Here is a 17,206-nt window from a genome sequence, read left to right as displayed (position 1 = left end):
GGTCAGGGACCGTGATGTATCTTGTTCACCACTGGATCCTCAGTTTCTTGGTGTAGTTCCTAATACATAATGGGCACTCAAGAATTTGTTGAATAAAGCAGTAAAGCTTTTTGAGAAAGTGGGTAATCAGATTTGCCTTTTTTAAAAGAAGATCTAAGATGAAATCCTTCTTTTGCCACTTACTAGATATATGACTTTGAATAGTTGTTTTGATTTTCTTATCTATAAAATAGAATTAATAATACCCATGGGATTGTGGTGTTATAATGATTATATGAGTACCTGAATCATGGTAAACACTAAGTAAAAGTTATGTCATCATCATTATCGTTATTTTTAATGAAGATTGAAGGGGGCATGTTTCCTTTTTTTTTCTCTCTCTCTTTCCCGTCATTCACAGTTGCTCATTTTAGGTCTTTTACTCAAGCAAAATTAATGTTTAATTGTGGGCTCAAAGTGAGGTTGGTAAGTAACATGGTTTGAAATATCCTTAGCATTTTTGTGGTTTACATAGGACTGAACCAAGTTTTAAGTCAGCAAGCAAACCAGGAGATCAGCCCACTGGACAGTATGATTCAAAGACTACAACAGGAGCAAGACCTGAGACGTTCTGGTGAAGCAGGTATCAGTAATACCAGCCGTTTAAGTAGAGGTAAGCAGTGATTCTTAAGTGAAATATTTAAAAAATTGAAGCAGTCTAAACCTACAGCAGTAGAGAAGCAATTAAACAAATATGGTAAATCCATTATGTGAAATATTAGGCTGCCAAAATGATCATGGTTTTGAAGAATATTTAATGACCTAAAAAAATATTCTTAATATAAGGTTTCACACTATGGACAATGAGTTTATTAATGTATATATTCTTCCAAATCTCCTATAATAAACATGAATAATTTAGAAAAATGTTAAAAATAAATTTTTTCAATAATTTATGGAATACATTCAAAGCCACATTCTCGAACATCTCACCATCCTTAATGTTGTGTATTATTAAACTTTAGAGAAAATTTATGAACCATAAATGTCCTTGGGTTTGTGTCTGTTTTTGCTTCTTATATAGTTTTCCCAAAAATACACAGTGGGCAATTTTTTTTTAAGTAATATTAGGTTTTACATCTTTGGAGCTTAACAGTCCATAGTCATGATTCATTAACTTATCTAGTCAACTGAATAGCCATGTTCTGTTTTCATTAAGCTTTTGCTTGTGGTTTAGCTCCTAATTTGGTGATGTGATTATCTGCCATAGCACTATGAAGTTTCATGTGGAAGACAGTATGGATTTTTTTCCCCCTGGTGTGTTTGTGTGTGTGTGTGTGTTTCCTGTTAGAAACTAATGGAGAAGTGTCTCTAAATAGAACTTACTTACTTACTGATTATTTGCCACAGCACTATGAAGTTTCATGTGGAAGACAGTATGGATTCCCCCCCCCGGGGGTGTGTGTGTGTGTGTGTGTGTGTGTGTGTGTGTGTGTGTGTGTGTGTGTGTGTGTGTGTGTGTGTGTGTGTGTGTTTCCTGTTAGAAGCTAATGGAGAAGTGTGTCTAAATAGAACTTACTGTATTAATTTTTTCACTTAGGCTCTACAAGTTCTACCTCAGAGGTTCATTCACCACCTAATGTAGGACTAAGGCGTAGTGGTCAAATCGAAGGTGTACGGCAAATGCATAGTAATGCACCAAGAAGTGAAATAGCCACAGAGCGGGATCTTGTAGCTTGGAGTCGAAGGGTGGTAGTACCTGAGCTATCAGCTGGTGTAGCCAGGTAAGGAAGGGGAATTATGAATTTTTATGTACCACAGTTGTTTGTATTCATTTTGAATTACAGTCTTCAGAGTACCTTTTTAGCTCTAATTTGTTTTAAATTTATCTGCAGAGCTAATGTTTTAAACTATTCATGACTCTGGAGAAAAGTTAAATTTCAGTATATGTCCCTTTCTAGGATGATTCATGTAAATGATATGGGGGGAGTGTTAAGGTGAATGGGGGGGGAATTATAAATTTGGCTTGAACAAATATGAGATTTTACTGAGTAGCATATTTAAATCTTAGTTTGTCTTGTTTAACTGTATCTTAAAACACATTCATGGTTTGTTATAATTTATTTTTCTGTGGATTTTACGAATCATTCATACTGCATCATTCAGAGGCATAGTGAAAATACATTATTTATTGGTAATAGATTATATAAGAATTTTAAATCTTTTTTATACTTAAAAGTATACATATGTAAATTAAAAAGTATTGATTTTATGTAATCCTATTCTAAAGGTCATTGCTATGAGGGACGTTTATATCCAATTCCTTTTGATTCTTTATTAATGAAATACTCATGGATGAGGTCCATATGAGCCCCAACTAATACTGACTATATATTATAATACTGTACTATAACAAAAAACATAGGAAGATCAAATTTGATTTTAGGATTTCCTAGTTCTTAAAAGATAAGAGTAATTATATGATTAGAAATATTTGTAATCTGAATGTTTATTATGCTTTTTTGATTGGACAACACTCAAATTTGTGTTAGGTTTTAGGATTATACACCTAAAGCTTGAATTTGAACCATAACTTTATCTGATGACAAATATATCCAGATGTTCTTTAGCTGTGTTCCTGTCTACTTTTTAATTCTAATGTTAAGGTTTGAAGAGGGTGCAATAAATAATACCCATCATTTTAAAAATAGTTCTAAAGGAGTAAAAAATAACACAAAAGAGTAAGACAGGAAATGAGCATATTTTATTATTCATACGGCTGTGAAGAACGTGACTTTTATCTGCATGAACGTGTGCTTCCTAATACTGAACCCCAACGAAAGGTACCACTGGGCCACGGTATTTCTCCCCATGTGAGGCAGCTGGTTTGCTTCTTTGAAGTGCAGAGAAGAATGTATACATGGCAAACAGGGCATAGAACTGGGCCATGCTAAGCTGGATTTTCCTTCTAGAGCATCCTAATTAATTAGTTCACTCCTCCTCCCCTAGTCAAGAATGAGTAAGGAGGTGAAAAGTGTCCAGGAGTGGGTTGCTCGTTGGTGGTGGAGGTCCCTGCACATGGAACAGTGGGGAAGATTTGTTTCTCTCCAGATATTTGTCACCTTTTTATCTCTCTTTCTTTGAGCTTGACCATTGAGCGTATGGTCCAGCGAGGCTGTGGCCATTACTTCAAAGGGTATTCGGCCTTCCTGGAGCTTTGCATTAAAATTAAATCCAATCCCATAGCCAACAAAGGATTAATATCTATTATATATAAAGAACTCTCAAAAGTCAGCAGAAAACAAAGCAATCCAATTAGAAAATTGGGCAAAAGCTATGAACAGACATTTCATCAAAGAGTATATACAGATGGCAAATAAGCACATGAAAAGATACTCAACATCATTAGCCATTAGTGAAACGCAAATTAAAACTTCAGTGAAATAATCTATGTACCTATCAGAATGGCTGAAATACAATGACAGCACCAAATGCTGGGAAGGGTGTGGAGAAACTGGATCCCTCATGCATTGCTGGTGGGAATATAAAATGGTGCAGCCACTCCGGAAAACAGTTTGGCATTTTTTTAAAAACCTAAACATAGGACTATCATATGATCCATTGATTGCACTGTTTGGGGATTTATCCCAAAGAAATTAAACTTATTTTCACACAAAAACCTGTACACAAATGTGTAGCAGCTTTATTCGTAATAGCCAAAACCTAGAAACAACCCAGATGTCCTTCAGTGGGTGTATGATTAAACAAACTATGGTATATCCACACCATAGAATAAGACTGCATTAAACAGGAACAACCTGTTGATACACAACTTGATTGAATCTTCAGGGAATTACGGTGAGCAACCAGTCTCAAAGGTTATGTATTAATCCATTTGTGGACTACTCTTGAAATGACAAAAGTATAGAGATGGAGAACAGATTAGTGGTTGCTAGACATTGTGAAGAGGAAGGGCTGAGGAGAAGAAGAAGGTGGCTATGATCATTAAAAGGGCACCGCAAGGGACCTTTGTGGTAATGGATATGTTCTTTCTGTATCACTGGGCCAATGGATACACAAACGTACACATGTGATAAACTCGGACAGAACTAAATACAAACACACACACATGAGTGGAAGTAAAACTGGGGAGCTCTGAATATCAGTGGGTAGTATCAATATCCAGATCCAGGTTATGATGTTGTACTATAGTTTTGCAAGATATTACCATTGGGGAAAGCTAGGTAAAGGATACAAGGAACCTCTTTGTATTATTTCTTAGAACTGTATGTGAACCTACAGTTACCTCAATAAAAAAGTTTAATTAAAAAAAAAACAAATTAACAAACAAAATTAAATCCAAGGGCATTCTTTTCACAAGATTCAAGTTCACTCATTTCCATTCAGAATCTTGACCAGCCTCATTAGAGATTCTGCAATTAAGTATAAAATGACCCAAGTATACCCAAGTAATAAAATGTCAACATTATAGAGCTCTTCCAGGTTCTAATATTAACTCCCTTCCAACTGTGATATCTCCAGGGAAAAATTAAAGTTCAGAGATTAAATACCCTTCCAGTGCAAAAACCTTAAAGTTTTAAGGAATTAAAATTTTTAAAGAATTCTCTTGTCCTTGTGAGTCCAGGTTCCATGAAGTTAAAGTTCACAGTTAATGTTCCTCAAAACTTCTGTTGCTCAAATTCAGCTTGATACCTGGATAGAGTTGAAGTTTTTTCAGTGGCTGAAGCCTGACCTGCCTTTCACTGGAGAGAATGTAGTTCTTTCAGGGCTTCGGGAGTTAATGTTAGTTCTACCTCAAGGGTCTGTTGTGCCTTATTTTTTTTTTTTTTTAAATTCCAGCTATCTGTATTGCACATAAGATTATCACAGCATAAGCCCAACACTGACATAAGTTTTGAAGAATAAATAAATTCTGTTTTTAATCCTTGGAGCAGTTACCTTAAGAGTAACCGTGTTCCCAGATCCTAAAACTTTATTTGCCAAAGACTATAGTAGAAACAGTAGTATCTAGTTCAAGTGGACAGAGTTTGTCTTTCCAGTATTCCAGTCATTTAATGCTCAATGTCCAGAGCTCACAATCTATGAAATTAAACTCAGAAATCTTTATCACATGCCTCATCTGAAAAGAAGGCATCAGGAGTAACATCCCCTCACTGATACCTAACATTCCCTTTGGGGAGAAATCAGTTATAAACATTACAGATTATATGTGGCTTTTAATTCTCGTTCAGTAGGCAAGAAGAATGGAGAACTGCGAAGGGAGAAGAAGAAATAAAGACTTACAGATCAGAAGAGAAAAGAAAACACTTCACAGTTCCAAAAGAGAATAAAATGCCCACTGTCTCCAAGGTAAATAGTAATTACTTTGATGTTTAATATTTGCTTCATAAGTACAGTGACTATTTTGTAATTAAAGGCCTGTTTGTAATTAAACATGTTAATATTATAGACAGGATATTTAACTAATGAAATAAAATTAACATAGCTAATTCTCGATTATCTTTGGATTATCTTTAAATCTTTAATATTACATTTCCTACTTTCTAGCATACCTTTTCCCCAAATGCCAATTGTAATATGCCTGTTAAATCTAATAAATTACACCTTAAGCCTAAGCAAGATCTTTTTTTTAGTTCTGCCATTGGTGGCACACTGTAAAACAGTGTTCTGGTTTTTTTTTTGTCCTACACTTTTTTTTTTTTTTTTTTTTACTGTTTTGCACCTATTTGTTATTGCAGGTAATTAAGACAGCTGTGCTGCTATAAATAATAGTTCTCATTTTCTCCTTAAGATAGGTAAATTGTCCCTACTAGTTTGCCCTGTTGGTTTGTCTGTCATCCTACTCTGGAAAAACTTTTCAGTCCAGTGGATTTCAACTGGTTATGCCCTAATCTGGGAGAGATATGTACTTAACCTTCTTGAGTGTCAAGGGTTGACGGGTCTCTAGACCCAGCTTTGTGCTCCTTCCTCTTATTTGAGTTCCTCAGACCTTCTAAAGTAGTTTCCTTTATTACAGCTACCTTTTCTGTTTTGTGACTCTTCAAAGGACTCAAGTAGTCCTTTGCAATTATTTTATGTTTTCCTTTACTAAGGGTATCATACCTTGGCATCAGTAGGACCCTACACTGCTACAGTTTCCGTTAGTATAATCTGAAATAATCTTTTCATTTTTAGGTTTTTGTTGTTGGTGGTGGTGGTGGTTTTTTTCATGGTGGCTGGAAAGCATACCCTTTTTTTGGTATCCTTTGCTCTGAATCCAAGGATGTGGGGACATAATTCATATAATGATTGTGAGCTTCTATTGGCTGCCACTTTTATGGATGGAATATGGTAATATCTGTAAAAATTAAAAGGATGTGCTTATCTTTTAATCCAGTAGTGGTACTTCGAAGACTGTTTTTTTAGAAAGAAAAGAATTGATGTGAATGTATATACGTGTGTGTGCATGCAGATATTTATAGTGTCTCTGGTGGCAAAAACTGGAATAACTTCAGTGTTTATTGGTAGACGAAAGGTAGGATGTCATGACATATATATACCCATGGAATACTCTACAGCTTTTTAAAGAAATGAGTTAGAGCTCACTCCGTTGCCTTGGAGAAATGTTCATGATGTATTTGTTAAGTGAAAAAAAGCAAGTGGGACAGTAGTGTTTATAACATACAAAAAACATTTGCTTTTCAAATTTTATGAGACTGGAGAAAGGTTTGAAAGCACCTCCTGTTGATAATCACAGATGTACAAGTTATGAGATGCTACCTTTCATCTCAGAGTTGCATTATTTTTTTTCCTCTAATAGTAGAGGGTACTAACTGTGCAGGGGGGTTGTATAAATTAATACAAAAAAAACTGGTTAGAAAGCAATTATAAAGTTGATTTTTGATAATAGGTTTGGTCCCCAAATTACAGTGCCTTAAATTTACTTAATTTCTCTTAAATATTTATTTATTCCCCTTGAGGGAAATGTATTTCTCTCAGATTTAAAAGCCTCGGTAGGTGGTCAAGATCTGGTTTGATGCCCTCTGTGTTGAGAACTGAAGCTCTTTAAATATTTCTGATTTTCTTATGTTTGAATTTGACTTCATGCCTCAAGATGTCAGCATTTTCATATAAGGCTGCAAGATGGAAGATCATATCAGTGAGGAAGGTGCGGAGGGTACATACATATGCTCTCCTGAGGAAGGTTTTTTGAAGTTGTTCTGCAACATTGTGCCAGATATCCCATTGACCAGAATTTAGTCACATGATATTCTGACAATGAAAATTTCATTTTCTGTGCAAGAAGCGGGGAACAGATGTTGGTTGACAACCAGCTTTTTCTTACACATTATATATTAAGGCATTAAAAACATGTTCTTTGACTTGGAATTTATTCTAATGAAATGCAAAATTGTGGATAAAGCTTTACAAAATGGAAAAAAAGCAATTTTTAATGAAATAGATTTGTGTAGATAAATAATATTTAAATGAAAGAAGCAAGATCCATTACATTCTTAACAATAAATTACTCAAAGCTTATGAGATTATAGTTGAATATTATTTCCTTTTTTACATATTTTCCCAAATTTTTGCAAAATTACAGAACCCTTCAGTAATTCTTTTAGAGAGAATCTGTGTGGAGTAAATCTTGTATCCTTGTATGTGAAAATGTCTTTTATTTCAGTTGGCTTTTACAAGTTAACAGCCCCAGCAAGAGTAGAGGTAAAGTGCAGGGAAGAAGTGACAGGACTGTGGGGAGGGAACTGGAGAGTGGAGGTGATGGAGAGACAGAGACTGGTTGAACTCAGGTTTGCAGTATTATAGGTCTTGAGGTACACAGCCCCATCCCCCCATACACATACAGAATCTTTTTTAGGAGACAGGGCAATACCTAGATTTTTTCTTTTTCCCTCCCTTCCCAAGTGCCACCCAATACACTTGTGAAACCAGAGCCAAACATACTCAGATATTCAACACAGCATATTATTCTGAGAGAGATAAGAGAGGATATTGGAAACATGATGTAGCAGCAAGCTGTTTTGGAGAGGGTTCTGTTGGAGAAATTGGGATGAAACATCTTGTCTTTGAAATGGAGAACTCAATGGATGGATTGAATAGAGGAATACAAAACACTGAGAAATAAGTTAACAAGCTGGAATGTCAAGTTGAAGAACTCTTCAGAATGCATCAACAAGGGATAAATTGATGGAGAGAATGAGGGAAATGTGAAAAACATATGTGTATGTTTATGTAATGTGTATGTTGTATACACAGAGAGATTAGAAGTACATAGTAAAAAAAAAAAAAAAGCTTTATTTGGTAAGAGTCTTCAAAGAAGAAAAAATATACAGAGGGAGAAAAGAGTTGGAAAAATGATCCAGAATTTCCTAGAATTAATCTCTAGCTGAGCAAATGCGTAGCGTGCCAACTTAGAATAAGGAAAAAAAGAACACAGAATTAAAGAATTAAAACCTCAGTTAAGCACATTATAGGAAGATTTGAAGATATCTAAAACAGAGAGTATTCTGAAAGTTTCTGGAGGGAAGAAGGGAACCACATGAACTTTAATTTGACTGATATTACACTTTTTGTTTGTTGTTAACAAAATGGATTCCACTGAGCACCCTACAGCCAGAAGAGTTAAGAGGAAATTAAAGAATCAACACCCACATTAGGAAAATTGTCTGCAACCCCAACACAGTCATGTTTTTGCTGATTTCTTACTGGAATGGTGACAACGTGCTGGAGCCAAGTGCTAACGTGCGGGGTTCAAGGGATGGAAAGTCACCCGTAAGGATGGCACTGCCAGTGGAACCATGCTGCTTTAAAACTCTGAATGGCATCCTGCCACCGACTTGTCTAATGGACAAGCCCTTGGTGCCTGCCCCTCCGGGTAGTATTGGTACTGTCCCTGTGGGCCAGTTGCAGATTGGGGTTCTCAAATCTGGCATGTGATCACCTTTGCTTCAGTCGTCATTACAGCTGAAGTTTAAAAAAAAAACAGTCTGTTGAAGTGCACGTGAAGCCTTGGGTGAAGCTCTTCTGAGACAATGTAGACCTCAGTGTCAAGAACGTGTCTGTCAGAGCTGCTAGCCATAATAGCTTTGTGGTTCTTGACAGCAAAAATAACCCATGAATGATGGAAGCAGCCAGCTTCACAGCTCAAATGATTATCCTGAGCCATCCAAGCTAAGTCAGTGCTGGCTGTGCACCCGTTCTGGATTGTACCACAGCTCAGCTCACACAGCTTGCAAGGTTGCTGACCTGAAGGAGAAGATTGGTCACTGTTCTGGGAAGGGGCTTCTGGAAGATGGCCTCAAATTCTTGAAAGGTGGTGGTGCTGCCTGCCGTTGATTGGTTCCTGGCAAGCCCCCTTGTGTGTTGAGAGCTCCTCTGACTGTCGCTTTGCTGTTCGTGACATGAGACAGGCAGTTGCTATCGGTGTCGTCAGATCAGTGGACAAGAAGGCAGCTGGAGCTGGCAAGGTCACCACGTCTGCCCAGAAAGCTCAGAAGGCTAAATGAATATTATCGCCAGTACCGGGCACCCCAGTCTTAACCAGTGGTGGAAGAACTGTCTCAGGACTGTTTGTCTCGATCAGCCATTTAAGCTGAATAGTAAAAGACTGATTGATAACAATGCATCATAAAACCTTGAAGAAGCAGAGAATGTTTTGTGGACCATTTGTTTTTCTGTATGTGGCAGTTTTAACTTACTAGTTTTTAAATCAGTACTTTTTAATGGAAACAACTTGACCAGAAATCTGTCACAGAATTTTGAGATCCATTAAAACAAAGTTAATGAGAAGAGAGAAAAAAAAAAAGTGAGGATATAACTATAGGTTCAAAGGACTGAGGATATAACTAATAGGTTCAAAATTATTTTCTGTCCACACTTCAAAGATAGTGTTCCTTTTTCTTATTGTATGATTTATTGCATGATATCTTGTATATATAAGTCTGATGTCAGTCTCTTTTTTCAAAGGTAATTTTTAGTATTTTCCTTCTATTTTTTTATATTCACAAGTTGGGGTTTTTTTTTTCAGGTGTAAATTCTTCTTTTTGTTTAGTTTTTTCCATCATGTAACCATGTTGGACTTTCAGTTATTTTGATCAGTCTTAGTTGTTTTCTCATCTGCTGAAGAAGACTTTTTTCTCCCATTTGCCTGCAGCAGAAGAGAGCTAGTCACCTGGTGTCCAAGTCTCATAGTGATTGGTTAGCTTTGTGATCACCATTTTGTTTTCTAGTTTGCCTCTGCCTTATTATGTATGCCTCCCAGTCTGTGGTCCTCTTTCTTATATCTGTTCTATAGGTTTGGCGTAGGTACAGGAGAGTTCAGTGTTAGGCTTAGTCTGTTATTATGAATCCTCATCAGAAAAAAAAAGTTTTTATAACCTGTCAATCAGCAAGTGAATTTCAACATATCATAAACCTGTGTTTTAACTTAATGTTAAGATATTTGAGCTGGTACTATAGTTTAGTCTACTTATGGGATATCTTAAATATGAATGGGTTTTTTATCATTAAAAAATACAACTTTTAGGGCTTCCCTGGTGGCGCAGTGGTTGAGAGTCCGCCTGCTGATGCAGGGGACGCAGGTTCGTGCCCCGGTCCAGGAAGATCCCATATGCTGCGGAGCGGCTGGGCCCGTGAGCCATGGCCGCTGAGCCTGCGTGTCCGGAGCCTGTGCTCCGCAATGGGAGAGGCCACAACAGTGAGAGGCCCGCGTACCGCAAAAAAAAAAAAAAAAAAAAAATACAACTTTTAAAGTAAAAGGTGTTCTTTAAGCATACTCCAGATAAATTTAATTTACTTTTTTCCAGAATCATACTCATGAACATTTCCTGGATCTTGGAGAATCCAAAAAGCAGCAAGCAAACCAACACAATTATCGTACGAGATCTGCATTGGAAGAGACTCCCAGACCTTCAGAAGAGATAGAAAATGGCACTAGTTCTTCAGATGTGAGAGCTCAGCACACTCATAGATTTCTGTTTCCATTTTTACTTGTTTTTTTTAATGTAACTTTTATTCTTTGCATTCATTGTTATATTTAGAGATGTAGCTCAAACATGGTTTGTCTAGGTCTTAAAATGATAGTGATAGTTGTAGGACCGTAGTGTGTGTTCTGGGCATGGCACAGATATTCATAACCTCAAGTCCACAAAACAAATGCATGTGAATTAATTATTCCCATTTTGAGGGCTCTGAAGTTCAAAGATGTTTAGATTACACATTTACCTAACTATTAAATGGTAGAGCAGGGATTAAACGCACGTTCCTTTCACTCCAAAACCAAGTTTTTGAAATGGTACCATGAAGCTCTAGTCTGTAACTATAACTGATCAATAGACATTTGACAATTTTGGTTAGTTTTTAATCTCTGTACCAATTTATAGCTTTCTCAATGTAAATTTTTAAAATATTCCTTATGTATAATTATTTCCATAAATATCATTGTCCCTACTAAATTATATATTCTTTCAGCGAAGGGAATCCATTTGCAGTCACAGATCAGTCTTATTTAGCAATTACAATGGTCTTCCTTCCCCTGTCGCACTCTCCCTATTACCCCTTCACTCACAGTTAAGTCAGAGACTCTATGATCTGAGATGTTGACAGCTACACATTTTTGAAGTCATGTTACGTTTTGCAGTGTTAGACACGTGTGGGGATTCTCCACATATATTCTCTATGGACAGGGCAATATTAGCACAAATCGAGAGTATTCTAACCATAATTTAAAAGTAAGTCTCCAGTGTTTTCAGATCCTTGTATGGCCAGAACAAAACGATATATTCAATCTGGCAAAAAAAGATAAAATATACTCATTATATAAACTTGACACATAACAATTTAGATATGCCACAGAATGTAAAATATATGTGTGCTATCTATTTGCATTATAAAATATTTATTTTTGAAAGATTTATAATATTACTCTTTTAAATATTAAGTTTCTATAAAATTTTAAAAATATTAATTCAGCTCAAAATGTATTTCCAGGTACGTCTGTTACGTAAGAAAATTCTACTAATTCTTTGATTTGTCTTCAAAACTAATTTGTTTATGCCTTAAATTTGTAGAGGAGAATAATAAGAAAAGAATATCACCTTTGGCACAATATATTAGTTAAAAATGAAAGAATCCGGGCTTCCTTGGTGGCGCAGTGGTTGAGAGTCCGCCTGCCGATGCAGGGGACATGGGTTCGTGCCCCGGTCCGGGAAGATCCCACATGCCGCGGAGCGGCTAGGCCCATGAGCCATGGCCGCTGAGCCTGCGCGTCCGGAGCCTGTGCTCTGCAACGGGAGAGGCCACAACAGTGAGAGGCCCGCGTACTGCAAAAAAAAAAAAAAAAGAAAGAATCCTGGGTTTTTGGTTCAAATAATTTGTACTTCCATATAGTACCTTTTTATTTTGTATTTGGAATGTAGAATTATGTTTCTGTTCTCCCCCTTTAAAGAAGTAATATACTAAGAGTGGGAATAATCAGATCACTTGTTTAGATTTTTTTTTTTCAGTTATATTGAGCAAAGATTAAATTTGCTAAATAAAATTTACTCTGGATTTTGATCTTTTCATATTTGCCTAGTTTTCAAAGCCCTGTGGAATAGTTATGTAATACATTCTTCATTTTTAAGCCATCAAAACAGGAAAAAATTTCTCCCCAAGATATAACATTTAATTAGTAAAAAAATACATTTCATTATCCTTGTGAAAAATGATCTGGATGTGCCCAGCAGTTAGTAACACTGAACCGTTCTTGTGTAGAGTGGGGTCTAACCTTTGAAGTAAAATGACATGAGTTCAAAATAGGCTTTGCTGCTTATTAATTGTTCTGCCTTGAGTAAATTTCTTAGCCTGTTTAAGCTTTAGTTTCTTTTATTTAAATGACTGATTCTTATCACCAGCACTGTTTGTCTAGATCAAATGGGATGATATATACAAAGTGCTTAGAACAGTTTCTGACATATACTAAAAGCTTAATTAATGTGAGCTGGTATTTTTATTGGAGCAAGATTTTGTGCCCCCCCCCCCCAAAAAAACCAATTTTTATAAAGAAAATGGCTTCACAGGTAGTATCCTGTGTTAACCAGTGAATATTTACTAAAGAGAAATCAGAGTGTTTGGGTAGTTTTTAATCCTCTCCATTTGTATAAAATAATACCTGAGTTGGAATATCCTTTTTTTATATGATAAAGCTATTTTAATAATAATAATAAAAACATAAAAGTTCCTGAATTTAAGTTTCTCAATGCATCTATAGAAAAAGAAAACTTAAATTTTAAAAAAAACCCAAGAAGTAAAGTTGATATCAAATATTAATTTGGTATCACCCAGTCTAGAAGATGTGTTATGAGGCTTTTTTAAAAAATGTTAATCCACCCAAGAGATTGCTCTGAATCCAGTATTAGTAAGTATTTTATCTTTGGATACACTTAATATTTGGATACATTCAATAATTTTTGTATAGAAATATGAGGCCTGTGTTTTACAACTAACTTAAATCAGGTTTTAATATAAATATCCTAATATGATTCATACTGTTAGATATCACTGATATTTTCTGTAATCATAGAATGTTATTCTGTAAAGCTATACAATAAAATATGTATTAACTATCTCTTAGGAAGGTGAAGTTGTTGCTGTCAGTGGTGGAACGTCCGAAGAGGAAGAGAGAGCATGGCATAGTGATGGCAGTTCTAGGTAATTTAATGAATTTTTATTCTTCCAAATGTAATGTAAATTCTTTAGAAAGCTGCCTTGATTCTTAATGTTAAATTCTTTTCTATGAGAAACATATTTCAGAGTCCCTTTGGTTTTAAAGTTGATCTTTCTTCAGAGTTTTTTTGTAGTTGTCCAAAATTTAGATTTCCTTTGACATGTTTTCGCTAGTAGAAAAAAATTTTTGGATATTGTAACTGGATCTACAAAATGATGCTTTTAACTTTTTCTTAGTTGATATTTTATCTTCTGAATGCTGTTATATTTGTAATACTGAACCACAAGCTAGCTTCATTACTGGCTTTGAGAAATATTTATGCATTAAATTATGAAAGTAATGAGATTTTGTAGAGTTAACTTTTTTTAATGGAATTTGTTGAATGCTAATAATATTTTCTTCCAGCAATGAGAATAAACTTTCCCTTATTCCTGTTGTTCCCACCCCATTTGATCACGTAAGCGAGAATTCCTTCAGCTCCTTCTACTTACTGGTGATTCACATTGTTACAGGGCTTAATGGCCTTGGCTGACCTTGGCGAGGTCTCAGTAGCAAGAAGTAGAGCCTTTGGGAATGGTAATTATGTTTAGCCCCTGATAGTTATTCCCTGGCAGAACTAGCTCTTAACATTGCCAAAGAAACCAAGAGCCTGTATTTAAGAATTCTTTACCTCTTTTTGTCATGGACTTCCCTATTTCCACAGTAGTTGCTCCCAGTAATGATATGCAAGTGTTCATTGTTATGTCTGGTGGTTTTCTGTATTTGAAAGAAGACAGTAGAAGAAAAGCTCACTTTCTTTTGGCTCAGCAGTGGAAATAGAGTATAGGCATACATTGGTGATATCTCAGGTTTGACTCCAGACCACCACAATGAAGAGAATATTGCAGTAAAGCAAGTCATGTGAATTTTTGTTTTCCCAGTGCATATAAAAGTTATGTTTACACTATACTGTAGTCTGTTAGGTGTGCAGTGGCATTACGTCTAAAAAAAATAATTAAACATTTAAAAACAGCATTAATCTGAAAATAATACTATTGGGAAAGTGGCACCGATAGACTTGTTGCCACAGAGTTGCCACAAACCTTCAATTTGTAAAAAACACAGTGTCTATGAAGCACAGTAAAAACAAGGTATGCCTGTATCTCAAACCATGAAACAACATAGAGGTTCTTGTTTTGAAAAAGCAGTGTTGGCTTCAGCAGTTGGCGAAATTGTTGTAAAGTACATAGACCTCTGGGGTTTGTAGTCTGTGCTGGTGGCAGCAGATTTTCTGTAAGAGCTGAGTGCTCCAGAGAGTAACAACAGTGAGTATTTGGCGAGTGCCATTTACAGTGACCATGGCTGGGGTTAGAGTAAATAAATGCTCCTAAGTTGAGGATAGCCTAGGTGGCTATTTGCCCTGCAGATGTGTTCCCACATATCCAGAGTAGTGTCAGAAATATTTTTTATTTAAGTTCTTCAAAATCATTTTAAGTTTTAAAATGAAGTCATGAAATCATACTAGAAAACACCTTAATTATTTGATTCTTATCTGTGATGATTATTCTTAGGGAGATAATGGGTAAATTACCCATAAAGGACACTTGGACCAGAGGGACAAGGTAGTAGAATAAAACTCCAGAAAAATATGCCTTCAGTGTTATCAGCAATATGTTTAGAGGAGTGAGGATATACATCAGTAAATCTAGGCAACCTGATTATTGATTTTAACACAGTATAATTTAGATTCCATTAAGGTAATTATATTTATAAAACTATAAAATCAAGTAATGAAATATTCTCATGTACTAAAATTAAAACAGAAGATAACATAATTGGATTCTTTATTTTTGCAACATCAGTTTAGTAAAACTTAGGTCTGTTGAAGGTGAACTGAAAAGAAAGCTTGAGTTTCCAGTGAGATACAGCCAATGGCAAACACGATTGGTAGTGATACATAAAATATTAGGCCTGTATTTTTCTGAATCTTACTTTGCTTTGAGGCATAAGATACACTTAGGGTGTACACTGGAGATGCCGTGCGAAGTTGGCAGGATCAGTCTTCCCGCTGGGTAGGAGGACTTCTGGCCCTGTCAGTTCGGTATCTAGCTACCATGAAGGCATCAGGGCTCTACCATGGGCGTTCCCGTGTCAGGGGGCCCACCTCCCCTCAAAAAGGAATCCCTATGCTTCTTCCTCAGTGACAGTACCTCCTGTGCTATCTAGGGCTATCTTTCTGTTGTTGCTAGAATTGAGGAAAGTGATGCTGTGCTCCTCATTTTTGTATACTCCACAATATTTTGAACACGTGCAGCACTCAGAAATCTGTATGTTTGCTAAAATCATAGAAGGTACTTAAGTTCATTGTTTAACTAGCACTACGACCTTATTTATCTTAAAAATTTTTGGAGATACTTAAGTAAATTAAGCCTACAGACTTCTAAGAAACTATTTAGAAGATGAGTTGAAAGTTAGGAAATATTTTTAGTTCATTTAGTATGTACTGTTCTGTCATTACTTTTTATGATGATCTTTCTTTACGTTTTCATACAACAAAGTCTTAAAAGTGTATCTTGTCTGTGTATTTTTTAAATCTTTTCTTTCCTTCTAGTGACTACTCCAGTGATTATTCTGACTGGACAGCAGATGCAGGAATTAATCTGCAGCCACCAAAGAAAATTCCTAAGCATAAAACCAAGAAAGCAGAAAGCAGTTCAGATGAAGAAGAAGAATCTGAAAAACAGAAGCAAAAACAGATTAAAAAGGAAAGAAAGAAAGTAAATGAAGAAAAAGATGGACCAGTATCACCAAAGAAAAAGAAGCCCAAAGAAAGAAAACAAAAGGTTGATTTATATATATATATGTTTTCTATAAAAACAAAGCACGCATTTTAAAAGTGCAGCTGATGAACATAAACATTTTTCAGGTGTAAGAGCAATAGAAAAAACTCAGAAGTACGCAGTAGTAAAATAAAATATATTAAGATCTCTTTAGTTTCCTCAAGTTTTTAAATGTTTAGCATGTGAGAGTATTTACTTGTAGAATTACCATATTGTAAATATTGAGCACTTAATCGTATAACATGAGCAGATATTTTTCTTGAGACTTCAGTGGGATTTGTTTATGTAAAAAAAATAATGCTACAAAACACACAGTTTATTAGTCTTTTAATTGCCTTTACTTTTCAACCATCCTTACTAACTGTTACTGCATACTGCTGTGGTAACAAGCCTTCATTAATTTACAGAGCATGTGAGCCATCACTAGTCCTTAGGTCAGTAGTACTGGTTTGATTACTACGTCTTTAGTCTGGATACTTTGAGACAGATCAGAAAAAGCAAGAGATGAATGTTATGCGAATAATATCTGTTAGCTGTTACGGAGTCGGAATTCTTTAAAAACAAGAACTGTTTAAATTTTGCTCTAAAGTAAATGAAATACAAGGGACACGTTTTGTATTCCCCAGAAGATTATAAATTCGAGGCACATTTGGTTAAACAAATGGAGATTTTTTTAAAACCTCTG

At 35.6% G+C, this 17,206-nt stretch overlaps 1 protein-coding gene across 3 annotated transcripts in view; it reads left to right on the top strand.

Annotated features, from left to right (window-relative positions):
- Window positions 1–17,206, top strand: part of PHIP (PHIP subunit of CUL4-Ring ligase complex) — a 129,172-nt gene that overhangs the window by 75,281 nt on the left and 36,685 nt on the right. For 2 of the 3 annotated variants that reach the window (XM_079938661.1, XM_079938662.1), the window contains exons 18-23: window positions 515–652; window positions 1,580–1,763; window positions 5,232–5,349; window positions 10,803–10,943; window positions 13,610–13,686; window positions 16,293–16,524. In XM_079938661.1, coding sequence (XP_079794787.1) covers window positions 515–652; window positions 1,580–1,763; window positions 5,232–5,349; window positions 10,803–10,943; window positions 13,610–13,686; window positions 16,293–16,524 — 890 coding nt within the window. The remainder of the gene's footprint in view (window positions 1–514; window positions 653–1,579; window positions 1,764–5,231; window positions 5,350–10,802; window positions 10,944–13,609; window positions 13,687–16,292; window positions 16,525–17,206) is intronic. The other variant, XM_079938663.1, reaches the window with a different exon arrangement.

The sequence above is a fragment of the Stenella coeruleoalba genome, assembly GCF_951394435.1.
Source record: "Stenella coeruleoalba genome assembly, chromosome: 12".
In the NCBI taxonomy this organism is placed as follows: Eukaryota; Metazoa; Chordata; class Mammalia; order Artiodactyla; family Delphinidae; genus Stenella; species Stenella coeruleoalba.
Note: the sequence above shows the minus strand (reverse complement) of the source record. Positions and strands in the feature narration are given on the sequence as shown.